Consider the following 27,150-nt stretch of genomic DNA (forward strand, 5'->3'; position numbering starts at 1 on the left):
CCTGTGTAAAACTGCATGCTGCTATCGTCATTCTTGAATTTGTCTAGTGAGAACACTCTCTGTTGCTGTTTTTCATTAACAGCTTGTGCTTCTTGCAGCTGCTGAGTGGTCACTGCAAGCTGTTGCTGGAGATTTCCATTATGTGCTGCAAGCTCGGCATTCTTCTGTTTTTCTACTTCAAGGTCATCTTTTACCTTCTGTACAGAACTTCTCAGATTTGTTACATAAGTATAGAGGCCTTTAAGTTCCTCATATTTGGCCTGAAGCTCTGCCTTCACGTTAGTGCACACAGAACAATCTTGAAGCTCAAATTGCTTCTCAGTAGGAGAGTCTGGTTGGTCTGCCAAGTCTGCGGGCTGGTAGTCGCAAACTGCAATGTTGGGGCTTGCAGGAGGCTCGTCATCTTGAGTGCTGCATTGGTGAGATGTTTCTTCAGACCCTGCTGTGCTTGTGTTGGTTGTTGGAGTCCTGTTGATGCAGTGTGTTAGTCTCTGCTTTGGTGGTCGACGTTTGGTCACCGGTTTCGAAAATGGGAACTGTGACGGAACAGCATTTTCTTTGAGGAAACGTCTTCCACTTGCTACATTGCTGACGAAGTCATCTAGCTTGAAATGTTTGCTGCATACTTTATTTGATTGGTCAATTACAAAATTAGGACCTGGGTCTCTCTTTATAGCAATAATTCACTTCTTGAGCTGTAGACTATCTCTGGGAAACTTGTGATAAAACACCTGCAAAAGATGTAATTGGCATTGACAGCATGATGACTGTTTTTTTCCTACTTTCTAGTCTGTTATCCTAAATGTAAAAATGGTTACTCTACTGATTGAGTTGATCAACGTCACAAATAAAATTTTACATAAACTCACTCCCTGTGTTTTTTTTTTTTTAGTCAGTGAGTACTTCAATAAAAAGGTGGTTTTCTGTGTTATATTCTCCAGTGCTTTGGTTTTAAAAAGGTTCGCTGTGTTACAAGCGAACCAAATGAAATCGCTCGCGCGAGCACATGTGTCGTAGCGGTGTTTTGGTCAAAGCACACTGCTGCAGATGGCGAGGTGGCCTGTATTATACTTCGTCTGGTGACCGAATTTATAAGCGAGAACGACGCAAACAAGCGTGTTGTGTGATGCTAGTGAGAAACTGTATTCTAAGCTTTGGTCTAAATGTATCACCAACAGGGAATCTCTTGCTTCTCTCATGCAGCTCCGGGGCACTAAATCATAGGCAATACGAAAGCTCACATCCTACCATAGCGCATACTCGTGCAGCCAACGAATGCAAAGTGCACGAGTAGGTGTGCGCACACAGCTTAGATTCGACCGACTTCATCAACACCGTCGTTCACTTCGGCTGCACAAGCACAAGCGAACGACGCATTTCGTCAGCGCATTTTACACAAAATCGCAACTATCTATCAAGCTGGGAGGCTGTCGGTATTCACCACATCGTTTCTTTCTAAAAGATAACGTTCCTGCGTAGTCGGGTTATCGTGTGCTGCGGCGCCTTCGCGGAGCAGGCGCAGTAGACTGAGCATTTCGTCTGCATGCGATAAACTGTGCGTCCTTTTCGAAATACATACTTCAGGAACAAAATACAGTCGATTAGGAAAAAAAAAGTTGAATTCATGGTCCGCGACAAAGCGCGTACCAGAAAACTTGCATCCACTGCGGACGTACTGCTTACAGTACGTACTTAAGTACATACCTTTCTGCCATTCGCGTCGCGATATCCGTGTTGGTGGCATTGTGGAACACAGCAGGAGTTCACCATCCTGAAGTGCTTCAGATGACGTCAGAATCAGTACTGCCAGTGTTTTAGGCAGGCTAGTACGGCGTACCGCGGTAAATTCGTGCGGCGACCGAATCGGGTGTCTTTGCGGTCTTCCCCCAACATGGCGCCGGCGCGCTATGGTTCCGGTGGTCTCCCAAAGGTGGCGTATTTTTGCAAGGGGCTCATTGTCCTATTTCCTCCCATTTCAGTCTAACCTTGCATGGTAATGAAACCTATGTCTGAATTAACTGGGCCCTGGCGCTTGTGTCTATTTCTTCTCCTATGGTTATATCGTCCCTTTGATCTTGGTTCTTCCTCCTCTACACTGATTCCGTCAGAGCTCTTGGTACCCCCAAAAAAGCTTTTGCCTGGCAGCCTATCCTACTACCCACCCTCTTGCCAGTGGCACCATCGTAGTGAATGTCATCCTGTGCAAAAGGGTGGGGCCTGACCTCGTACACTTCCCTGATAACTTCCATTACCCCGTATCTTAGTCGTCGACTCAATAGCCTAATTACACGGTTAGCCTCAACGACCCTCCATTCTGTTTCGCTGGCCTGCCTCTGGACCTCTGGGATTGTGCACATGGTCACATGCACACTCTCAGAGGCCTCTCTAAGCCTACGCATCCCCACCTCCAACTGCGTCTCAAGATTCTGGCTCCTCCCCTGCAGCACATCATTGAGACCAGCATGGATAATGACAAGGTGTTCGCCATCCATGCTGCCCACCACCACCTCCCGGGCTTTGGCCATTGCATCCACCATGCACTTCCCCGACTGAGCCTCCACCTGCACCCGCCTGTCTGCCTTCACTGCCGTCAGAACGCCTCCCTCAACCCTCGCTACATTCGAGTCCCCGACCACCAGAACCCTCCTGCGCCCTAACCGTTCGCTTCCTAACTCCATCTGTTGGCCTCCGGATCGCTCTAGCTGACTCTCCTGCCGCTGTACGCTATTGTCGCGAGTCTCCATGCCCGCTTTAACCTCTTTCATCTTTCTCATTTTTCTCACTCAATGCTCGCTGCGCTACAGCACTGTAGGATCGACGAGCCTCGTCCTCCACCTGACACTTCTCCGAACTGGGGTGCCCAGCCGGCCGCGACCTGAGCGCTTCAACCTGTTTTTCTAGCTAAGTCCGCTTTTCCCGCTCTTCTTTCATCTCGCCCACAATTCGCTTCAACAAGGCGGCATCATCCTCCTTTTTAATCAAATCGGCGACCTGAGCCAGTGTTTTAGGCAGGCTAGTACGGCTAGTACAGCTTAATCCGTGCCTCTCGTTCTACCTTCAGGTCCGCACTAAGTGCATTAAACCCAGCTTCCCATTCCCCTTTTAACGTATGAACGGCGTCCTCAAACCGCTTACACATCTTACACGCGAAGCTAGCCTCATCCGCCTCGGCTAAGCTCCTGAACCCAGTCTCATCTAAATAACACCAACGCTCGCACTCCTGGCACTGTACTAACTCCCCGTCCCCGTCCACCTTAACCAGTGCTGCCAACCTCGAAAGCCACTTCTCCCCCAAATTTTCACTCAAACTTCCCTAGATTTCCCTAGATCAGAAAAAAATATTCAGGCATGGAAAAAAGGTGCGTAGTTGAATTGTGAACTCTTTTATTTCGCAGAGACCCTCTTACCACACTTTGGTAGCAACTTTGAATACAATAACACATTAATTTCCCATGCAAACTCGCGTACCACGTGATCACGGGTAAAGAAACATTAGTTAATATCAAAGCCTAATAAATCCTGGCCTAAGCCCTGAAATGACCGAAAATCTCGCAGTGAACACTTACGCTCACCGGCTGCAGTCAAAGAGCTAGGGAAAATCCACTTTGTGCCCAAATGTTGGTGTGAACAAACAAACGCTAAAACATAGGACACGTCATTCGGGTGGCATCCCGACTGAGTTTCACTCCTGCATATACATTTCTTTTTCATGAGGCCAATTAAGCGTTCTTTCACTGCAAAGTCATAACAGTTGGTCCCTCTTAGAACCCGCTTGGCGTGAAGCGTAGCTGCCAGGGTTTGCGTCACCAAGCTGTTTCTGGTCTTTGTTTTCATCAGGTTGATCTGAGAGAAAACTCTCTCTACTGTTGCACTGGAGTGCGGCAAACAGAGAAGCTTGTAGACGAAGTCGCTCAAGAGAGGGAACATTGGGCTCCCATCTCCTTGCCTGGCGTCTCACTCGTTTCCAAAAGCGTTGAACGCTCGCATCTGCCGGCAGGTCCATTTCTCTATTGCGGAGCAGTCTCCATTCTGCGTCAATTTTGTTCATTTCTCTTTCTGGCACCAGAGAAGGGAATGATGTGGCAAGTGGGGCTATTGAAGAAATCCGCTTTTCGATGACAACTTGCGGGTCGATTGCCTCCAGTCTGTTCATCTGGACGCTGTCCAATGGGATTCTGGTTAATATCTGGCTTACCGCTTCAATATAAAATTCCAAACATCTGAGGCGAAAGTTATGAGTAATGGTTCGGTCTATGCCGTGAGGTTCCGACAGTGCCGACATCACTTTTCCGCCGAGGTATATCTCCTCAAGAGGTATGAAGTTCTTTGGGTCTCTGTACGGTACACGCTCCAACGGTACATCCCGCAAACAGATCGGCTTTATGTCACGCTGAGTCGAGGGCATCTCCTTTGTGACCGAGACCGCTACCCCCACACGCTCTAAGGGTGTCCGGGAGTGCACGCAAAAGTGCGCGAAGTGGTGACACACGCCTGCGAGACTTCATATGAAGTCGCCTAAGCTGTTGTGAAAGAGCAACGACTCTTTCTGCTTGCATCCGGGTCGAGTTGGTCCTCAAAAAGACTAACCACTTCACCTTCAACTGGCGAGTCACGGGGACTGGTTCTAAGGAGACTCGTCACGAATTTTTCGAAGGAATTTCACCGGAACCCAGCCAAGAGAGTCCAACCTAGACCAGCCCTTCCAACAAGCAGCTCACCCTTAGTTTGAAGTGCTGGAACAATTCGTTTGTAGTTTCCTCTCTCTGCTCGATTGAATTTTTTTAACTGTTATAATTGTGTTCTCAGTTGATGTTACTGCTTGTATCATTGTCCTAATTGCCCTCTTTGTATGTTTATATATGTTTTACTAGATCTGTTTTTTTTTCAACCTCTTTGGCTTTGTTCTTGGATTTTCCTATGTACGAAGCCCTCCCCTCCTTATGTAATACCCTGTGAAGGGGCGGGGCCTTAAGGGAAAAATAAATGATGATGATGATGATGATGACGACGTGGTGACGAAGAATGTGCGGTGCAGAATGACTGGAGTAGCAAAGTCAGTCTGCTCCTCTGAAGCGGAGAAAAAAGCAGAATCCACCGTTCTCGCCGGCCTACAGAAGAATGGCTACACACGTGGCTTTATTGAGCGCGTTGGTCGCCAGTCAAGCTCAGAGGACAGGGGGACCAGCTAACAATGAGACAACGAAACGCGCGCGTTGTGCTTCTATATGTGAGAGGAACCAGCGAGGCACTCGCACGCATTCTGAGAAAACATTGAATCTACATAGGCTCACGAACCTGTTTCGACAACAAGCCTCTTCTAGCCACGACCGAAAAACCGCGTCTCAGAGAAAAACAACCAGGTGTCGTTTACAAAATCTTATGCTCAAAGTGCCCGGCACCATACATTGGCGAAGCAAAAAACCTCCACCAAAGAATAAGGCAACACAAAAATGACATCCGGCAAATGAATTCAGAATCTAACTCCCTCGCCGAACACTGCGAGCGCGCCGACCACAGGATAGCCTTCGAGGAGGTGAGCGTCTTGGCCGTGGAGCCAAACCGGTTCAAGAGGCGACTGCGGAGTCACGGCACATCCGGCTCACAAAGGTGTCGATGAATAGCAGTCCAGCAACACTCTCCTCCGCGTACGTTAGTGCATGGACTGCGCACGCGCTAACAAACGGAGAGCGAAGGCAGCAACCCGCTGCTGCTGGCACACTTTAGTCACCCCTGAAGAAGAGACCGCGTTGGTCCAGAAACCTTGGCTTAAAGTTAAAAATATTGGTTGGCGTCAGTTTCCTCTAAACACACCCAACTACCTTTAGCCGTGATTTCGAGGAATCGTGCTTCTTGGACAGCGTGCTTTTGGTACTGCTAAAGCTAGACTGTTCCAGGAACCGACCAGGAAATTCGAAGCAAAGGAAGCGTCCCAACTTTTGCCTGGGCAGATGCGCCATCTACTCTGTTCAAGGGTGGTGGCCAGACTTATTTCTTAACGGGTAAAGAAGGCGGGAACCGCAGGCAAACCCTATTTCAGGGCGCCCGTCCGCCTTACCCATCGACTCTCTACCAGCGCTTCCCTCATCAACTCTGTACAGTCCGTGCATTTCCTTCGCCATGTAAATAGAATGTCTTGTTGTCCCCCCAAAGTCTCCCTGAGTCCCGTCATCCTCGTACCTCCTCCCGGCCAGACCACGCCACCCCGATCTCAAAAACGCTTTCCCCTCGTGCACATGGCGCATAGCCAGATTCTCAAAATCAAGGTGGTGAAGAAACAGTCAATAAGGAACCGATTCACATCGGAAAATAAAAAAGACCCATGCGGAAAGTAAAATTTCCCTAGATTGCAACAAATATCTCTTTTCCCCTAAACAAAGTTCAAATTCTCTAGATCTAGGGGAAAATCCCTAGGGTTGGCAGCACTGACCTTAACTTTCCTAGCTTGCCGACCCATCGTCCGGCCGACTACGCCTTGTGAAAGCCCGCCAAAATTCCTATGCAGATAGCCCTCGGCACTGCGCAACGTAAAAGCCCGCCAAAAATTATTCTCACACCTCCGCTGGCCTCCCTACCCTTAACTCGGTCTAAAACTACCGCCCGACAGCATGTATACAAGCGCAAATACCAAAGGCACTTACCTTCGGACGTAGTCGCTGCAGCTCCCAGAAAAGCGTCCACCTCCGACGGCCATGTCCACCCACCTGCATGTCCACCCACCCGGCTGCAAAAGGGCGCCGCCACCGGCGGTCCTACCGCCTTGCAATCTGCAGCAAACACGTTTTCCGCCCTGGACGCGGCCATCTTCCTAGCCAACAGCACCAACAAGGCAACCAACAAAGCAAGTTCTGCCAAATTTAGCGGAATAACAACAGGCAGTTTTGAAACAACCAATTTGCAAAAAAATGCACGCAAAGTAGTGCCTTATTTTGTGAAATGAGTATAAAATAAAAATAAAATACTTTACAAAAATGTTGTGCCAGTCTTTTGTCGATCTCGAAATTGGCAGGGCAGCAGCATCGTGATTGCCACGAAGTCAGATGGGCTACTGCTCGGTGCTGCGTGAAGTTGTCTAAATTGATTCGATTCCGTCTTTATTTTTTCGAAGGTATTCAGTATGTAAGTTAATGAAACGCTTACGCATACCACGCTTTGACCCTCGGCAACTGGAATCAGCGAGTCGAGCTACGTAGGCTCGATGTGCCCCACACAGCGCTGTTCAAAGAATACCGTCACTGCAAGAGGTGGCCAGAACGAAGCGTAGTTCTTCGCTTCGAACGATATTTGAGTGTCATCGCCGGAACGCCGCGACAGCTTTCATAAACCTCAAACCGCAGTTCATGACCAACTTGGGTGCACTCGTCCGGTGACAACGCTGCGGCAATAACCCAACCAGCGAAAAGGTAAGCTATCAGAAAACCCAAAACATTAGCGTGTGGAAATCTAAAGTATTAAATTTCCTGCAAACTGGGAAGCGTTTCTTACAACGTTAAAAACTTAAATATACGGTGTCTCTTCAACAATGGGTGCCAACTAAGTGGGACAGTCATAACTTGCACGTCAGAAATAAGATGTTGAAGCACTAGCTGTGGCAATCGTTTGGTCGCGGATGGGATTGAAACGAAAGAATGCAAGCACTGGCCTTAAATGAATTAAGAGCTTGAGATGTTCGGCTCCCATACAGAAGCGTTGTTCACAATGATACAGCGACACGGCACAAGCGTGCGGAATGGCGCCGTTGCTTGCTACTGTGAATGTGCTGAAAAAAAATTACAAGTCAGTTTTCTTTTCGTAGCTTTGGCTTCAAAAGGGAGCAGGTGATCGGTCTCCACGGTGCATACGAACACGGCTCTTAAAGGCCTGCTGCCTCTCAGTGCTTTCCTGTCGACAATTTTGTTCATTACATCCTTCATAGCAACTCCAATTCACAGGGAATCAATTTTAGGCAACCGCAACTACACAAAGGCAGTGTACTGCTTTAACCGACATTGCCAGAAAAAAAAAAAAAAGAAGCTTATTCCTTCAGTTTCATGCGTTTCACGGCAACCTTATTGTGTCGCAGTTGTTTGGTACGGATGTTTTACACTTGCAGTCCATTCTCATCTCAAACAAAAACCCGTCTCTTTGTTCCCATTGCAATTACAAAAATGTGAAGTGAATGGCAATAATTTTACATTTACATTTTCATTCCTTACAAGGAATGAGCAAAATGCCTGCGTAACCTACTAATGTGGTTTTGAGAACTGGCATGGGGTCACTCGATCATAAGGTGCCATACATATCTGGTACTAGTCAAAAAAGCAATATTATGATTGTTAATATTCTGCCCCATGAAACTTGAAATATTCTTCAGCAGCCGTTCGGAACAATAAGATATATTGCCTCCTCTATTACCACTTGCTTGACCAACATACGCTGCTGATAGACTAGCAGTTGCTGTGCCTGGTATAACGCCAGCATTCTCTAAATAAAATTCAGTGCTCCTTGTGAACACGCCGCAAAAAATAAAAGCGATTTGATACACATCTCTACGGCAATTTAGCTCAAGCCTATAATGTTGACCAACTGACCTTTTAAGTAGTTTATTACCTCTGATAGTGATTTACTGCTGCTTATCTATCCACTAAATTTCTGACAAAAGGTATTCCCTATTCAGATGTACTCTTTAGCAGCAGCACTATCACTGCCTCGTCCGCCATGCCATACTGCCGCTGCACCTCCTGTAAAAGGTGCAACGACCGAATACTGAACTTTGACATCACAGTCATTGATCACCTGTTGAAGCTGAAAATGAAATAATGTGAAAGCAGAAATAGGATTGTAAATTATTCAGCAGTTGTACGCAAATACCACATGGCAATTCATGTATATTATTGTCTTATGTATTATTACAAAGAAGAAAACATGCAACCAGGATTTGGTGTCTATAGTCATTGAACTTCTGCACAGGCGTAATTGATGGCTCATTGCCCTAAAGCATAGATGTAAGCCAGCGACTTGCTGTACATGAGGCGCAGTCACGTGCTACTTGATGGAAGGGCTACTCTCCAATTGCGCAAGGCATGTTTGCTTTTCTTGTGACTTGTCGTGTTAGCTTTCATGTCTTGTGCATATTGCATATGCATTTTTCTAAAGGGGGAGGGGGGGGGGGATGAGCCAACAACTTATCTTTTTGGGAGACCAGCTGGGTGGTGCTTAAAGGGACCCTGAAATGATTTCAGTGGTCATATTCTAGTGCAGCAGATCTGCAGAGGTGGTCTTTGTGGGTATTCGAGTCAAATTTGAAAGCTCTGCGTGGACCCTACAATTTAGAAATCATTTTAAAAAATCACTACTCGCAGTAGCTTGCAAACCGATTAGGGTGACATATCAACCCGCGCATGTCCCCTACCCCTATTTATTACATCAGTGGGCAGTCTGGGCTAGCTGGTTTGCCCACACTGTGAACGATTGTTTCAAGGTGAGTGACCCTTTGTTGGCACTGCATGATTCTGCCATTTGCACTCGCAGGCACACTCACACTGACGCAGCAGTCCACAGTCACTTTGCAGCTGGGACGTTGTCCTCCACACTGCAGCACAGCGAGTAACTGCGCTTGGCCTTCTTTGATGGCCTGCCTGGGGGGACACGTTTTGAACCTTTGTTCAGGCCAGGTCGTCTCCTTGAGATGCTTTTTGGCTGCACACTTATCTTGCCTCGGCACCTTGAAACCCTGCTGACTGCAGCTGACATGTTTATCATTGCCGTGACAAAACTTTGCTTGCTTGGAAGGCTTTTCAGTTTTTTTGCCAGTCTGGCTGTATGCTTCATGCATGTCGGGTCATTTCCAACTTCAGCCTTCAGATGTTGAAAGGCTTCTATGAGGGCTTCGAAAGGGTCCTCCGCCAGTTCCTAAAGCAAACACACACAAAAAAGACTCTGTGCTTAAATGCTGCTGTTGGCCTACCGATGGGCTGCTTGTCTCAATCTGTTCTATGCGAAGAGAAAACTGAGCTCTATGAACCTGATGCTCGTCAAAGGTACAGCACGGCAGGCTTCGTTAAACTTCCTCCCATTGAAAATGAGCCAAGTTTTTTGATGCACATGTGGCTAAAATGTAAGAAGGAAAAGTGAGGAGAAGCACCATGTATCCCAGACGTATTTTGAAAAAAGTGGCAGAACTAACATATTATTCCTAAGCCTACTTTACGCTTCAGAATCATGGTTGCTAAGAGGCAGAATGCCAGTCGGCATGTGCAGGCTGTTGCTGCTGTGGGCAACAGAGAGGCATGATTCAGTAAAACGAGCTCTTGGGCGTGTTGGTTACTTGTCTTAGGCACAGTAGTAGCGTAAAAAAACACACAAAAGAAGAACTAAACACGCAGCGTCTGTGCGTGTCTCTTGGTGTCTAGTTCTTCTTTTGTGTGTGTTTTTTTGCACTGCTACTGTGCCTAAGAGAGGAATGAGAGGAGGATGATGCGTCATGCATATGGGGAGAGCGCATTTTCTGATCGTGGGGCGGCTCCTCTGCTCTCCTCTATATTTAAATTTACTTCCTCCATGGTCTAAAATATGCATGAACCGTTGTTAGGTCTTCTTGCTTTTGGGGGAAAATTGCATAATTAAGCATTTCTGCAGAATTCTTGTTAGGAACGACAATTTCGTTTTTTGTTATTACAGACACCAATCAGAGTGTGAGAGTAATAAAAGTGAGACTGGTTTGTTTTGAATTCTCATAAAAGTCAGCATATTGTTACACAGTTTTGTTGATGCCTTGATATGCTTAACCTCTCCATCTATATAAGCAAGTGAACGTCTCGAGCTTGGCGGCTGCAGTAACAGTGCATTCACATTCTTTCAGAGGAAAAGCCACGATACTGTCATATTTTGAAAGGAGCCTTAATGGTAGTGACGAAGTTTCTAGTTTTGAATAACGCTCAGCATCCAATCATGGGTTTTTATCTTTTATGGTACCAGGCTGTCCAGGAATGAATGAGTGACAGTCCGATGCCAGACTAATATATGGCTTTGTCCGGCTTGCATGCATGGCCACGACAGCAGGTGCAGGATTGCGTACCATGGCACTGGGAGTCATTGTCTTACCAGCACCTTCCTTCAAGTGAAGGGAATACCAAGTATTGCCTGATGCTGAACTGCAACCAGCACATGCTGCTTTACTGAAGGTACATTTGGAGTATGTCTCAGAAATAAGCATGTATTTATTTTATGTGCGTTATGGTTTCTGCAAAATGTTGCATATTTTTCTTTATGAATTCGCAGCATTTTAAATTCTCCACCACAGAAAATAATGGGCCTTAGTCATCATAGGGTGCCTATTGTCACTGACTATGGTTTATAATGACTATGGTTTATAATGACTGCAGCCAACATAGAGTTGCTGTAATTCATCTTATTAATGTATAGCACCATAACTTACCTGGTTCATTAGTTGAGCAGTGGAAGTTTCCCTACTTTCTGGAGGACTGTACTGGGTCGTTGGAGCTGTTGAAGTGGAGGGAGTGTCCCAACAGTCTAGAGCATCGGTGGGAGCCTTGCTGCACGCAGCATTTTGCAGCACTTGTGTCTCGTGGAGGCCTTCAAAGAAATCAATGCCAGGACAGTTGTCTCCGAGCGCAAGCTTTCCAAGGTTGTAGCGAGCTTCTGTAGTCAGCAGAGGTGCATTTGGGAAGATCCCACCAAACACTTTGTGCACGAGTGCCTGGTGTTTACAAAATGCGCCCTGCTGACCAGAGCGGCAGGTGCACAGGCCGACGTCAAAGTACACAGTGTAAAGCTTGCTATCTGGACTGCTGCCACTTGGGGCGACATAATGCCCATCTCCGTTGCACCTAATGTTTTTTTTTGGTGTCTTTTGGCAGCTTCTTTAAAAGCCTCTCATAGAGGAGCATGTGCCCAGTCACACGTGAGTATGCATGGTCTGCTATTCTGTGGAAAAAATATTTCTCCCACACAACAGAGAGGAATTCAGCTAGGGCCACAACATTAAACGCTTTTGTCCTGTGCAAGATTATGTCTTTTAGGACCCTAATCGAGGCCTCTGAATAATTATTTGTGTTGTGGCCTCGTGTCTTCGCTGACAGTGGGAAGAGAAGCACCCATTCTTCTTCTCTCTCCAGTAGAGTGTCGACGTGGGGGATGAAACCCTTGTGCTTGTGGGAGTTAAGGTCTTACTTGGCGGCCTCCAGTGTGTCTTTGCTATCAGCGTACATGATCTGCAAGGTTTCCAGCAAAAAAAAAAAAAAAGAATAGCTCCAAGCAGAAGCATTTAAACACTAGTGCAATACATAAAAAAACTAAATATTTCAATTCTGAACCACGTTATATGAAGTACATTCCAAACATTTACATGTAGTCTGAGAGCTTAGCTTTGAATTAGTCAGTGTCCAAAATTTTTAGCACTGGTGCTGCCATCTCAAGAGCATCTGCTGTATTGAAGTGCAGTAGCAGGTGGAAACACTAGTATAGCTTCAACGGCATTGTAAAAATCCCCACTTAATTATGAGCTAGAACAAAGTTGCTACAACGATTTATACATATGCTGAGTTTGTCAATTCAGTCTACAGGTCCCTGGAAGAATGAGCAGGTGCGTTAATTTTGGGTGCACATTGGGAAAAGTTTCATGAAAGCCTTGGCAGTGATTAAGCAAGCATTCTTGCAGGTTTGCAAGGCCTGTATGAAATGCTGTTACCAAAATTAAACTTCTTGAATTGGTTACAGACACGGCAGCAGATTTAACTCTTGTTGTGCATCATTTTATTGCCGTATTTGTGGTTGAGATCCTGACCACTCTTCGGAACGAGGAGTGCATTGACACCTGCATGGAGCTACATAGGATTGTCGTAAATGTGCAAACATTTTGTTCCAGGTCACTGTTGCGGCTACCTGGTGTTACAATTATGACTGAAAGAAAGCAACCATCCTCCCAGGGAAGAGCCTGCACTTGTAATGAATGGTGAGACAAGTGTAAAGTCGGGTGCATGTTCAGGACTATCCTTGGCATCCATGGCATTGTGCACGAAAAGCGGACACCATAACGACAAAGGAGTCAATTCCATCTGCTACTGTACCATCTTGCAGCACCTGGAGACGTCCCCTTAATCGGCCTACAGAATGCTTTCAAGGCACCCTTTTCCAAATTTGCTGCTTTTGTTAAAAAAGAGGTGGAGCTACCTTCAGAAAAATGTATCAGGGCTATGACATTGCATCTCACATAAAGCGAACAACCTTGGCTATATCACTCTGTTACAACTAATGAGGAAGCGCTGTAAGCTCACTCCCACAGTCTCCTAGCTACTGTGATCCCCGTAAAAAAAAATGTAGCTACCCCCTCCCCTGAAATAAATAAATTAAAGTGGATTTGAAGCTTTAACTGCTGGCCAGGTTTGCTCCAACAGGCTACAACAAGGTCAGGTGGCGCTTGCGTGTGCGCCAGCCAGGTTAAGCGTCTAAAGTGGAAGCAGAAGCACGGTAAGCACTAGACAGGTGCAGCGTTGGAAGTGAACTGCTGCACACGGCTGGTGCTCAGCCAATGGCAGGAATTTGAAAAGCTTGAAAGCCAGTCACAAGGTATGCCTTGCAGGCCCACCTGGTCACGTGATGCGTCACCTGTCCAATCTGATCTCTGCCCTCTGTGCGACTGCCGTGTCCAAGAAACTCGTAAACAGCAGATTTCCTGTGTCACCCATGTTTAGAGCGCTCGAACAGTGTGCACCAATCACTGAAATATGAAATCATTAGCAGCCATTGTTTTTTCGCAAAGGGCTATTTCCCACCTGGTTTATAGGCCTACTCGACTATTCCTGTGGAAAGGTTGGTCAAGAGCCTAATAGTCACGGCAAGGTATAGCTTTATTTGAAACTCTATGCATTACTTGGAAAGTTTACAGAAGGGTCATGCATACTGTACGTTATGAGTGCACTTGTGCTGCAGTAGCTTTGCACCCTGACAACTTTGTTGAGTATTGAAGTCGAGGATAGCGACTTTCACCGGTTGCCATGGCCATGAGCACCTCATTCACGACGGTATTATTATGTCCCTGAAACGCTAAGGTCTTGGCCAGGAGCACATGACCATTCTAGAGAGCTTGGAAAGCATTTTGATAGGGTCCGCTTTGAAGAAACAGGCACACACAGCCGACCTTTTGAACAAATAACTGCCACTTTTCTCTGACTATTTTTAGGCTGTAATAGGGCAAGTCCAGTGACTACAAACTTTAGATACAACGAACCTAATCCGTGTGACCGTCAAGTTTATTATAAGTCGGCTCAACTGTTTAACCTTGTCCATGATCACGAGGTTGCGTACAGCTCTTTATCTGAACAGTATTGTCTCATTCCACAGTCGCAAATGGTTCCTTGTTATGCCTGCTTGCCGCTGACACCTGTGCTGCCCCTGCTGTGCTGCATAAGTAGTCCCACAATCTTTGTGATGATGAATTGGGAGGTGAAAACTCTCCTATGCTAGGCAGTACTTTTTACAATTATGTGTGTATGGTGCCTACAAACTGAAACACGAGCGGTCAGTGCTTTGGCTGCATCATCATGTACCAGACATGCTATAGTAGCACCCATTCTTCAACCAAATACCATAGGCCTGCACAGCACGCATACAATCTATGACTTGTGAGACATTGTCTTGTGACATAGTATCAACAGCACAATACCTGGCCTTTCCACCGCAGTGGCTCAGTGCTTATGGCGCTTGGCTGCTGACCCGAAAGACGCGGGTTCAGTCCCAACCACAGCGGTCTCATTTTGATGGAAGCGAGATGCTAGAGGCCTGTGTACTGTGCGATGTCAGTGCATGTAGAGCCCCATGGGGCCGACATTATCCAGAGACCCTCACTACGGCATCTCTCATAGCCTGAGTCGCTTTGGGTGATTAAACGCCCATAAAACATCAAAACTCTTTCTTCTGAATCGGTCGCTCATTGCTGTTTCTGCATGCATTCAGATTTTTATATCGCTGATAATGAATAAATTCCATACCTTTTGAAAAATGGCCATCAGTGACTTCCTTTCACTTGGGCTGACACCATGCTTGGCAAGCGTCAGCCACCGCCACTCAGCCTGCGCTACATGAAAGTGGCATAGCAGCTGCCTGGCTTCTGGCCAATGTTCAAGAATTGCTGCTTTCTCAGCAGCACTGTTATGAGTCATAAAAGTCTCTGGTGCCTGCAACAAGAAAAGGCCACATATTGACAGCTATGGAACAGCTGAGTTATTCCCATGACAGACATTTACGGGTGCAGGGTAACATGATTAGAACGAACCTTGGGAGGCAGTAGTTTAGCTGCATTGTATGTCAGTTCAGCTGACCTTGCTACATTACCCTGTGTTGCTATGAGGGTATTTTTCACTTCGGCTTTGATAGCATTACTTAAAGGATCCTAACACTATGCAACTATAATTTCTATCCTTGCCAAACATTGCTTGATATTTCAATGTAGAGGTGACATTTACACAGCATAGTTCAGCGTGTCAGGCAGGCTATACCAAAGAAAGCTTAACCTAACCACTTCAATTCTATAGCTTGTTCATTTGTGGTTGAAGTCTTATATATGACAGGCTGGGCATGACAGGCTGACATGACAGGCTGGGCAAGCAGGAATTTAGGAAGCATTGGGATAGGCTTGCGTTAACTCAGATTTTTTTTTTTATCAAAGTGCAGGTCATATATTTTAAAATTCGCAGATTGTCACACCGCCTCTTGCAGCAAACTGTTCAAGCTTAGAAGTTGCAGGCATGGCCTGCGGCCAATGCTGGTATTGTTAAGCAGTGGCTCTGTCTCTGCTGCTTTCAAAAAGTACAGGCTGGCGCAGATCCATATTCTGAATTAATGTTGCCTAACTCATGTATTCTAGCATTACCTGGCATTTCTTCAAACAACATGCAGTATAATTTACAATTTACATGTGCCCACCTCACAGCCTCCAAAGGAAAAGGGGTAGTTGTGCTTCAGGAGCTCGAAGCCTGCTGAGTAGCCCTCAGTAGTCTGACTGCTGTGCACAATGACTGCTATGGGTATGGCACCAGCTGATGTTGCTGTCAGCATAATTGTTATGCTGCTCCTTTTGGGGCTAGCGTTCGTTCAACGTATTCTGCCCTAGCCTTGCGTCGGTTTGCGTGGAGATTAGGGTCCATGTTCTTTGGCATAGCCCCAAAAGACAACACTGTCTACACAGACGCTGCCGTCTATCCATGCGGAGCAGAACATGCAGCCGCAATGGTGGTAGTAGACAACGAAGGAAACCTAGTGACCAGCGCCACGGCGAAAGTCGCTGGCGCAGCGGAGGCCGAGGAAATTGCCGTCGCGCTGGCGGCAGCAGAAGGCTATAGGACCGGCCGCCCCCTAAATGTTCTAACAGATTCAAAAGAAACGTGCGAAAACTACACGAAGGGCAGAATTAGCAAAACGGCCCTCAGGATACTCAGCGGGGTAGCCCTTACCGAGTTAAACAAATCCAGACACAATCTGATTTGGATCCCAGGCCACGGAGGGGTATAGGGAAACGAAAGGGCAGACAGCCTAGCTCGAGGCGAAGCAATCCGAGCAGGACAGTCTAACGCCCCGGAGTTCCATCTGCAAGCCTGCGAGAGGGGATACGCAGAACTTTTAAACTTACGCAGGGGGATCAGAATCAAATATCCACCACCACACAAAGCTCTGACAAAGGAGGCCACCATCTGGCGTAGACTACAGACAAACACCTTCTCCAACCTACACATACTCAACAAAATGTTCCCATCACAATACAGGGCCACCTGCCCGTGGTGCAGAGCCACACCCACACTTTATCACATTACTTGAGAGTGCGAACGCAACAAAGCATTCCACAAACACGAACACCCAAGTGTGGAGCAATGGGAGAGCCGTCTCACCAGCAGCGAGCTCAAGGCCCAACGGGCCTTAGTGAGGCACGCGGGCGATGCAGCACGGCTCAGTGGAGCCCTGGAATAGGGGCCCACCCATGCTGAAGAGAAGACTCCGATCGCCAGCGCCAAGAACGAAGACGACGGAGCTTTCGAATCCGCGAATCTCTTGAATCGATCAATAAAAGTTTTCACTGACTCACTCACGCTGCTCCTTGTTGAGTCACATGACGGCGTGGAATCAACGAAGATGACTTCGGAGGATGATTCCAGCTGCTGGGCACGCCTCATGATTGGAGTTACCAGGAGCACTGCCCAGCTGCCTGCCCCTCCCTCTGAGTGCACCTTCACATCAACTCCTGCATAAAAAGTTTTTCATGTTTCAGTATGGCATAACATGAAAGCATAGTTTGTGTGGCAACACAGATTATCTTATGAGGCACTGAGAACAAATTGATTCCTACATCGATTCCTACTCTTATATGGACGAAGAGCACATTTTCACTGAAAGGAATTTTTATATGGTAGGAAGGACATTAAAATGGAAGAAGGGTATCGCCATCGCTGCCCATTTTCACAGCTACATTTTAGTGATTTCAGGCGAGATTTCTTGTTCCATGCAACAAAGAACAAAGTATGATGTGCCTGCATAATGTAACTTTATGTATTGCTACTGGCAGTCCACTTTCATCTCGCCTGGGAAATGAAACAGCTAAATGTGCAAAATATAACTAAACAAACTCGCAACACAATGTCATCACTGCCATTGCAAGTTTTCATTAAAATAGGGCAAAAATATTGCAGTGTTAACTCCTAATTTTTTCAGCAAAAACATACTTATACTGTATGTTTTTCTCTGAGTTTGGTGGCTATGCAATATTCCATTCCGGCGCAAATAAGTTTTGAAGTTTGTCATTTTCGTGGCATCTGTTAAGGTGATTGCTTTAAGCAAGACTGCATTTTCGGCATCACAAGCATTCCCCATGCATTTATACTTTCTAGCTGCTTCACTAACAAAATTTTCATGCTGTTTTAGGTTATCGTAACATTTTATGAAAGGACTCATTGTTTTCAGTCGCTGCTTCAGCCATGCAAGACGAATATGCATATTTTTCAATGATGCTGTGATGGCATTTCAGCATCACGCAAAGCACGCCCCTGGCCACAGGCTGAATTTCAGGTTCGGCTTGCTGTTCTTGCTTTTTTTAAAATGGGTTCACTAAATAACTTGAAAAATGGTTTTTTTGTTGTGTAGAGTGGACTCTAAAGAAGATGTGATGCAACTGTCAACTTTAAATGTTTGATAAACCTCAGGAGTAGCACTCACTTTAGCAGTCCTTGAAGTATTACTGCTAGTCAGACCTCAGAACTTCACCAAGCTCTTTTTTTTTTCTTATTCTATTGAGTAGTCCTTTATAAGTCCTGGCCTTATGATCCACTTATTGCAAGTCCTTTATCTTCGTTGTATGCTGTTCTGTGTTTTGACGATTTCTCTAAAAATGGGATTTGGTGGGATTTTTCTTTCACTCGGAGCATAAAGTGCTTCATAGACCTGTGTTACACAAAGGGGTGCAATTCTTTCAATACATATCACATGTTAGTACCTCCGTGTGCAGATGTTTACGCTCACTGCCTGCTTGGTGGGTGTGCTACATTGTAGTTTTGTGTAGGCACAATATTTGGCTGAAAAGGGTTAGGGCATATTGCTTTCTTAGTAAGCAGAACAAATATTTGTCACTAACTTGTGTTAAGGAAAGCTATCTCCTGGCATTAGGCCTGAATAAATTTTTGGCATTACAAAGAAAGCTAAAGGTGCAGTGGGGTAGGCAACATTTTTGGTATCTTTGAGTAAACAAAGTTAAAGCTGACAAATTTTTCCCTTATTGAGTAATTTGTTCTTGGCATTGCTAAGCGAGTATCTCTCTGTCTCAATACTTGATAGCGATCATGCTTAGTGTATTGTTTCTGTTAATTGTCCACCCTCATCAGTACATTGAACAGGCTAATGAGACACATATTTGAACTTGCTTCACTTCTTCCAGAGCAATAATAATGCATTTAGCTTTAAGTATGTTACTGCTTACAACACAACCTTGCAAAATTGACGGCTTTCTCAAAACAGTTTTCTCGGTGGCAGATGGTCCAGTCTAGTGTCCATAAATATTGGTTTGCAACTCAGCTGTGCACCTGTGCATAGCGCGCGAGTTTGTGTTGAAGTGGCATAGAAAAATAGACTGCTAGAGGACATCACAACTCAGACTGTTTTTGTGGCGAGAGACTAGAGGCCATGCTGTGTTGCTGTTTTAGCAGCATTGTGCATGGATGCTTCCCTGCTGTGGTGGTCACTGAGCAAGGCAACCAGACTGGGAGCACATGCAAAAACTGGTTTAGCCTTCATACTGACATGGCTGCTTGTTAGCCACAGAACGATGTACAGAAAGGAACCCTTATGAAAGAAGTAAACTTCTGAAGGCAGTACATTTTATTCCCACTGGCAGCTCTAGCAAGTGGCAAGCAACAAAAAAAAAAAATGTTCCCTTTAACACGTTGTACAAAGGTTTGTGGCATGCACACTTAGCTGTCATCAAGCCTTTCTTTTTTTGCTTACCTTGTTCTGCATACTCGGGGATTTTCTCCTGCAGCCTCATCAGTGGTTCCGAAACTGTGCCATAATGTGTCTCCCGCCAGGCCTCGTACATATAATAAACAGTCCTTTTCGTTGGGTTTAGTGCACCACTGGCAAGTTTCAGCAGGCTTCAAGTGTCGCCTTCAACACACAAAGACCCTTCGTGCAGGCGTATCGCATCAGCCGGAGTAAGTCCATCAGCGAAGTACTGATGAAAAAGTTTTGTTTCCTCACTGCATTGCAGAAGGCGGAGAGCGGCTGCACTCTCCGTTGCATGGTTGTGCTGGGTGTGCAACTTGATCAATGCACACAGCGGAGGGTTTCTTTGGAGATACGCATCATTCTTTTGGGTGTTGTAGTTGACTTTTTTATCTTTATATCGATCATTGCATTGCAGTTTGTTGTGCGTTTGGTGTTTTTTTTGTTGTTGTTGAGGCAGTGGAGGTGGCACCTCAAAACTTTGTGACACACCATTTGTGACACACCCCGAACTGCCTTGTCAGAGCCAACGACCTTTTCTCGCTGAAGAAATTCCTTTTCCTGTCAGCGGAGACGGCAAAGCCTATGCATGGAAGCTTCTATGGGGCATCAATGGAATGCACATGCAGCGAGCTGCGTACGCGGAACCACGCGCCCAGCACACTCCAAGACGTGCGGGGTCCACAGTGTTCAGGCCGGTGAGCCCTGGGCTCCGTCCACTTGTACATACGGTGCCATTGCACTGCTATTAGTTCAAATTGGGCAATAGCTGGTTTAGTAAAGCTCTGCCCAATTATCGAATGGGTTAAAACCCGCTGCAAACAAAGACTTAGGAGGAGCGCGCCGAGTCTCAGTCTCGACCGCTTTTAAACAGCCTTTTCGTTAAACTGCATTATTCTCACTGCCTTGTATTTCAATCCCGTCTTAAATAAATAAGTTTTGTCTTGAGAAGTTGGAATTGCTGCCCCAACCGGCAACGTGCCGCCAGACGAGCGGACGAAGGCCTGAAGGCTCTTTGTACTGCTAACCGCCGTGTATATTCGATCACCGGCCAGTGTGCCGCCATCATTCACCGCCCGCGACGTGCAACCGATCGACCAGCCCAATCCGGCCATCCCATCAAAGAAGGATTCGGATAGTTTAACTGGTACTGTGACCTGGATTGATTGGAACTTCTCAACTCATCCCATAGGTGAAAGGCGTGACATGGCCGCTTGATGCAAAGCGCGATTTTCTTTGCATCAAGCAGTCGTCTAACCCGTGCAGGAGGCTTCTACTCGAGTCGTGGCGCGTCCAACAGACACGGAAGAATGTGAATCGCTTTCTGGGGACACTTCCCTCTTCCTAAATCCATGGTTTGCGGCCACTGACCCGAGGTCTTCCACACAATCGCAAAGACGGGTTCGATCCCGGCCGCGGCGGTCGAATTTCGATGGAGGCGAAATTCTAGAGGCCTGTGTGCTGTGCGATGTCAGTGCACGTTAAAGAACCCCAGGTGGTCGAAATTATTCCGGAGCCCTCCACTGCGGCGTCCCTCATAGCCGGAGTCTCTTTGGGACGCTAAACCCCCGTAAACCATAACCTTTTCAGGCTCATTTCTGCATAAAAAGAAAAATTTCGTCTTCATTGTGCATGTGTAGGAATCCAGTGGTTGTCTTACTGCAACCCAAAACGCATAGGTCATTTATGCTAAATTTCAGTTATGGTTGGAGAGAGAGAGAAAGACAGAAAGGCAGTGAGGTTTACTAGGCAGCGCCCAGTATGCTACCCTACACGTGGGAAGGGGAACGGAGGGAGAGGGGGGATGGTTGGAAATTCTCATCTGTCAGGTGGGCTCTACCTGAGGGATTAGCGGATCTCATTAACACATAAATGTAGATATTATGGGCAATGAGCCTGCAGCCTTCACAAGTGCATCGAAAACGTGCTACAAGGTACGTAATGCTTTCGGAAATGGAAGCACATGAACGTGAAAATATGAAACGTTATTTTCATTGGCATTTACTATTAAAAACAGCGATACCTGGCAGTCAGATTTGGCAGGGGCTACCGGGCGGCGCGTTTAAACAAAAATTGCCGGAAAATTTTTCTCGTTTTACACCGTAACTATCCAGGCAGTCGTTCGTTAACAGTTGGCAAGTGCTTTAGAGAAAAAAATTACAAAGTATGCTGCGTCATTTCGACGCTATCGCTTATAAAACGTCACAATAAATGTGTGTTGCGAATGCGGGCATGCTCCCGACAGGCGCTCCAACAGCAGGGTGTTGCACCAAGTTCTCGAGGAGTCCGATGTGCTGCAGCGTGCACTACATTTACTTGTTAATGTTAGCAATCGTTCAAATTAGTCAACACAACCATACGTGAAAAGTTCAGAAACGGCGCGACCGAAAGCGAAACGCACTCGACAGCGTAGAGAACTCTAAGACGCCCCGTATGTTTGTAAGTAAACACTGATTTCTTGCTGTTTTCACCTTTGTTCTGAAAAAAAAAGTTCTCTAGCAATAGTAAAAGTAGCTTATTTGTCAACAGAAAGTGCCAATAATGCAGACGTGCACACGCGGCACAAGCTAAAGCGGTAGATGGCGCGTTATGCGGAGCCGATGTAGGCGGCGGATTGCTGTTGAGAAGTTTTAATGCAGCAGACCATTTTATTAACAGTGCATTTCAGTTTGTGCAATATGTGGTATGCTCGAACAAACGTAAGCGGCGTAATCGTTTTGTTTTGCTTGTGTTTTTGTGTTTAGTGACGTCACCGGAACTTCCGCTGCTGTACTTTTGGGTCTTTGGAAACACGCGTCGCCGACCCGCTGCCAATTAAAGGCGCCGGGCTGTTAGTGGCCTTTTGTCCGCTCTCTTCGGGACGCCGCCGTTCGGGTGTCTCCAAAGGCGCCCAGGCTTCTGTTGCCGTCTGTTTCTGCTTTGTAGCACTTTACCCAAGCTTGGCGCTTCTTTCCGGGGAACTGCTGTTTTCTGCTTCCCTGTTTCCTTGTTTCTTTACACCTCCTTCTGTCGGGAGTTCGGGAGCCACTCGCACGGCTCTTCGTGGGCACGCATAGGGCTCGATGCCCATCACGGCCGTAAGAGCGAGCAGTCGCACCTCGATGTCCGGGTTTATTACTGCTAACTATAACAGACGACAAGCAAAGAAACCCAACGCGCGCCGCAATCCAGGAAGGCGAGTTCACACTTGGACTTTCGGCGGCGAGAGCGAGCGGAATCTCGTCAGCCAATAGGAAGGCGAGTACCCGCGCCGACAAACATTGCAGCGCCCTTCGATGCAGGACGCTTCGCTTCGGACTGAATTCGTCGCTATTACTGCCTTTTTCAACGCGTTCACTGGCCATAAAAGAGCCAGCGGTCTTTCGCTTTGTCTTATCTCGCCCATAAGAAAACGTTTGAGCGATAAATTTGCTTTAATTTTTATTTCGGGTGACGATTCTTCCCCTTTTAGGCTTAAGAGGGGCGTCGGTTTGTTGAAATAATGATTCCTCTCCTAACCACCAGATGGCGCCACTAGGCGTTTAAAAAGTGAGAATGTTAGAAATAGCGTAACGTCCGACAAAATAGCTGCATTTAGCGTACGCAAGCGTGCATACGGTTTTGGTATGTAGGCAGCATCGATTAACCTCTTGCCACATCTGTGTACGCCGTGAGCAGACGACACACAGACGATCAGCGACGACGCGGTGGCCGGGAAGTGTGAACGAGACAGCATTTCGGCGGCCACGGATTCCGATCCATCTCGCCGCCGAATGTCCAAGTGTGAACGCGCCAGAAGAGAGACCGGAGAGATGCCGCCACGCCGCCGACGCTGCTGCTGGGGGGCTAGGAGCGACAACCGGAAGTTGCAAACCGAACGTCATCTGATGACGTATTCAAAGGCGGGGCCCAGTCCCAGACCTGTTTTCTTTATTTTTGTCTGGTGCTCCGCGTGTACGAGTTGAGGGGAGAGAGAGGAGGAGCGTAACTTTTAATCGTCTATACCTTAGTTGTTATGGATGCTAGCTTAAAAATCCTTGCGTTGGGGTGACGAGTGATGAAATGCCCATCTCTCGTCTGCTTTACGCAATCTCAATTAATTTATTGCATAGTTCCTTTAAGATCGGCATCGCAGTTGCTATGGCAACGAGCGATGCACAACCGCGTGCCCGTTAGGTCCGGCCTTCTATGATGGCACGAGCCACCATGCTGGCTACCTTGCTAGTGTGTCGTCATCGGCAGAGAGCACACTTTTTCTCAGTATTTACTGAAATTTCTAGCGCGCTTTAGCGCGCTTCGCCACGCTTGGCGCTTTTGCAATAAACAATCATGTTTTGTGATGAGAGCTGTTCATTGTGTGCCCCATGGCATAAAAATTTTCTGTTAAATTGGCTTGGAAAACGTTTAGTTATGTCTAAGAACACTTGCGCATATCGTTAGTCTTTTCTGCTAAACTTGGCCGGCACAACCAATTTTTCGTTGGCTTTTCAGCAGTACCTGCTGGTACTTATAGGATAATTGCCAAATTGGCATGGTGCAAGGGCGTTCAATTGGTAATTAATGCAGAGAAAACATATCGTCCTCCCACTGTTTTAACCTGAATGCACGAGCGTCGACGATGGATGGATACGGCTGAACCCTTTAAATCGGGCGGTGGCTCAAGCCACCTAGCCATGTCTTGTGAAATTTTACTCCTGTCTTAGCCACCAATCAGATAACCTTCGCTTGGTACCTTCTAACCTCTTAAAATCCACTTTCCCTTCACTATCCCTAAACCCCAATGCCTTGGGTAAGACAGCCCCGCTGCTTTCCACTGTAGGGTGAAGCCCTTTACAGAAAAGTATCAAGTGTTCAGCCGTTTCCTCCTCCTCTCCGCACGCAATGCACAAAGTGTCTATCTCATGGTACCTGACTCTCTATACGTCTTAGTCCGCAAAACTTCTGTCCTGGCCTAAAACAACAAAGAGCTTCCCCTACAATTATCATAGATATTTTCTTTGACAATTTCCTGTTTAAAGGTCCGGTATGTTCCCAGTGCCGATTTCGTCAGCATCCCTGTTTTCCACAGAGCTCTCTCTATTTCTTTAACCTTTTTCTTAACCGATAATTGCTGATTTGCCCCCTTACTGCTGTCCAGATATTTGCTTGTCAATTTTCTAGTTCGCTTTCTCCATTTCGTGTCAACATTCTTTATATACAGGTATCTGAAAACTTTCCTAGCCCACTGCTTTTCCTCCATATTTCTCAATCGTTCCTCAAATGCTATCTTACTGCTAGCCTCTCTGCTCTCGAAAGACACCCATCCCATATCACCCTGTACCCCCTGATTTGGTGTATTTCCATGTGCTCCCAAAGCTAACCTCCCTACTCCTCGTTGTTTAATTTCTAGACTTGCTTGAACATCTGGCCTCATACACAGGACCGCATTACCGAAGGTCAGGCTAGGGACCATCACCCCTTTCCAGATCCCTCTTACCATCTCATACCTATTGTAATTCCACAGTGCCCTATTTTTCATGACAGCTGCATTCCTACTAGCTTTATTCATTACATATTTTTCATGCTCTGTCAGATACTCAGCACTGTTATTTATCCACACCCCAAGATACTTGTACTCATTCACTACTTTTAGCACGAACTCCTGTATTCTATGCTTCGTCGCCGTCTTCATTAAATATCATGACTGCAGATTTTTCCTTACTATACTCGAAGCCTAATCGATCTCCCTCTGTACTGCATATGTCTAACAACTTCTGCAGGTCTTCCTTGTTGTCAGCCATTATCACTATATCGTCCGCGTATATTAGTCCCGGTAATGTCTGTTTAATCCATTCCCCTTGCTTGAAAAAAGAAAGGTTGAAGCCTAGTCCGCTCCCCTCTAGCTTGGTCTCCAACCCTTGCAGGTACAACATGAACAACAAAGGGGACAGAGGACATCCTTGCCTAAGCCCCCGCTGTATCTCTACAGGCCCTGATACATTTTATTCCCATTTTATGAGCACTCTGTTACCTCTATATATATCTTATAAAAGATTAATTATTCCATTTTCCACATCCAATGTGCCCAGTATGTCCCACAAATGCTCCTGAGTAACGTTGTCATAGGCTCCCTTAATATCCAGAAATGCGCCATAAGGGCCTGTGTTCCTTTTCCGCAATTTCTATACACTGTGTCAATGAAAATAGATTTTCCTCCAACCTCATTTGTTTCCGGAACCCATTCTGTAGTTCCCCTAACACCCCCTCGTTCTCCACCCAAGCCTGCAGTCTATCCTTTATAATCTGCATCACCATCCTGTAAACAACATATGTCACTTTTATGGGACGATAGTTACTTACGTCTGCTTTGTCCCCCTTTCCCTTATATATCATGTTCATTCTACTTAATCGCCATTCATCGGGGACTTTCTCATCCACTATCATTTTGTTCACTACCTGTATTAATGTTTGCTTGGATTTTGGTCCTAACTTCTTTATCAACATAATCGGGATACCATCTGGTCCTGTTGATGTGCCACTAGGAACCTTCTTCTCTACCCTGCTCAAGTGAAGCTATTGCTGTAACCGGTCTATCCTCCTTCGATAAATTATGTACCACGTGCTTTGCTGTAAATTTTTCCGTCATCCTTGTTCCTATGTGTTTTATTGCTTCATCCCCTTCTAGTCGAATACCCTCATCTGTAACTATAGACCTTTGTTCTAGCCTAGTCTTGTTACTCATTGCAGTTAGATGTTTCCAGTATTTTTGGGCTGCTTTTCTATCCTCTTTATTTACTTTTGACATCTATTGGGCACCCTTTCTTCTAATTTTCTCATTAATCAAATAGGATGCGTCCCTTCTACACTTTATGAAGGTATCCCATTTTCTGTCTACTTCGGGTTTTAGTTCCCCCCTCTTCTTGGAATATCTGTGTTCCCTGGACGCTTCCTGGCGCTTTTCTATTGCTCTCTTGACCTCCTCATCCCACCAACTCTTGGGTTTGCATCTTTTCCCTTTTAGCTTTTCTCGCACCTTAGTTAGCTCTATCTCCAGTAATCGAGTTAATTTGGTATAAGTCCATTCTGTTTCACTGTCCTAAAAAATTACTTTCTCGATTTGTTTGGCTGCTGCTTCCAATTGCTTTTCTGAGTAAAAATTCCCCCCTGGTTGTTCATCTCGCTTCAGTCCTACATTGCTTTTTCTTCTGAAGCTCAACTTGATACGCTTGGGGTCACTACCTAGACTTCTGGAACCATCTTCATCTATGTCATTACCCCTGATCTATAATACATCCTCTGTGACATTAGTGCATAATCTATCGTCGAGTGCAGACTCCCTGCCTCCCATGTTATGAGCCCTTCACACTTCTCGGTGCTGTTGCATACAACTAAATCATGCCTGTCACACATGTCCTGCAGCATGCTTCCCGTCGAATCCGTGTGCCCATCCAGGTCTTCTATGTGTGCATTCATGTCGCCTAATATAATTATCTCGCCCTGTCCTCCTAGCTCATCAATGTCGCTTGCAATACATTCTAACATTTTCCTGTTTTCCTCTTTGACATTAACCCCTGTCCACAGGTATACAAAGCCAAGGAGTGTTTGCTTGCCTGCCACTGTTCCTTTTAGCCATAAATGTTCCCTGCATCCCAATCTAACCCTTTGAAAATTCATACTTTTATGAATGAATGCCCCAATTCCACCTCCCTTTCTGCTGCC

The 27,150-nt window shown here is 46.2% G+C and overlaps 2 protein-coding genes and 1 long non-coding RNA gene across 9 annotated transcripts in view; all 3 read right to left on the bottom strand.

The window, feature by feature from the left end:
- Nucleotides 1–6,816, bottom strand: part of LOC144115140 (uncharacterized) — a 32,686-nt gene extending 25,870 nt beyond the window's left edge. For all 5 annotated transcript variants that reach the window (XR_013311266.1, XR_013311267.1, XR_013311264.1 and 2 more), the window contains exon 1: nt 6,639–6,816. Coding sequence is in view for 1 of the 5 variants with exons in the window: in XM_077649316.1 (XP_077505442.1) it covers nt 6,639–6,801 (163 nt within the window). In the remaining 4 variants the exon portion in view is untranslated. The remainder of the gene's footprint in view (nt 1–6,638) is intronic.
- Nucleotides 738–6,619, bottom strand: LOC144115138 (uncharacterized). Its single transcript, XM_077649313.1, has 2 exons — nt 6,428–6,619; nt 738–3,253 (listed from the first exon to the last, which is right to left on the bottom strand). Exon 2 carries the CDS (start codon nt 2,772–2,774, stop codon nt 2,091–2,093), a length of 684 nt encoding a protein of 227 aa, XP_077505439.1. The 5' UTR covers nt 2,775–3,253; nt 6,428–6,619; the 3' UTR covers nt 738–2,090.
- A 5,089-nt stretch (nt 6,817–11,905) lies between the features above and the next one.
- On the bottom strand, nt 11,906–22,279 carry LOC144115141 (uncharacterized). Of its 3 annotated transcripts, none has more exons than XR_013311268.1 (4): nt 19,477–22,279; nt 17,068–17,227; nt 14,985–15,170; nt 11,906–12,209 (listed from the first exon to the last, which is right to left on the bottom strand). It is a non-coding gene; the product is annotated as an uncharacterized LOC144115141 (long non-coding RNA). The 3 variants fall into 3 exon arrangements; XR_013311270.1 differs by lacking the exon at nt 19,477–22,279 and adding an exon at nt 17,706–17,812; XR_013311269.1 differs by lacking the exon at nt 19,477–22,279 and adding an exon at nt 17,333–17,576.
- Nucleotides 22,280–27,150: the final 4,871 nt, after the last annotated feature.

Source organism: Amblyomma americanum, chromosome 1, assembly GCF_052857255.1.
Source record: "Amblyomma americanum isolate KBUSLIRL-KWMA chromosome 1, ASM5285725v1, whole genome shotgun sequence".
In the NCBI taxonomy this organism is placed as follows: Eukaryota; Metazoa; Arthropoda; class Arachnida; order Ixodida; family Ixodidae; genus Amblyomma; species Amblyomma americanum.

Excerpts from the sequence above, each read along its gene's own strand:
- LOC144115138 (XM_077649313.1), bottom strand. The coding sequence starts at position 2,774 with ATGAGAAAGATGAAAGAGGTTAAAGCGGGCATGGAGACTCGCGACAAT.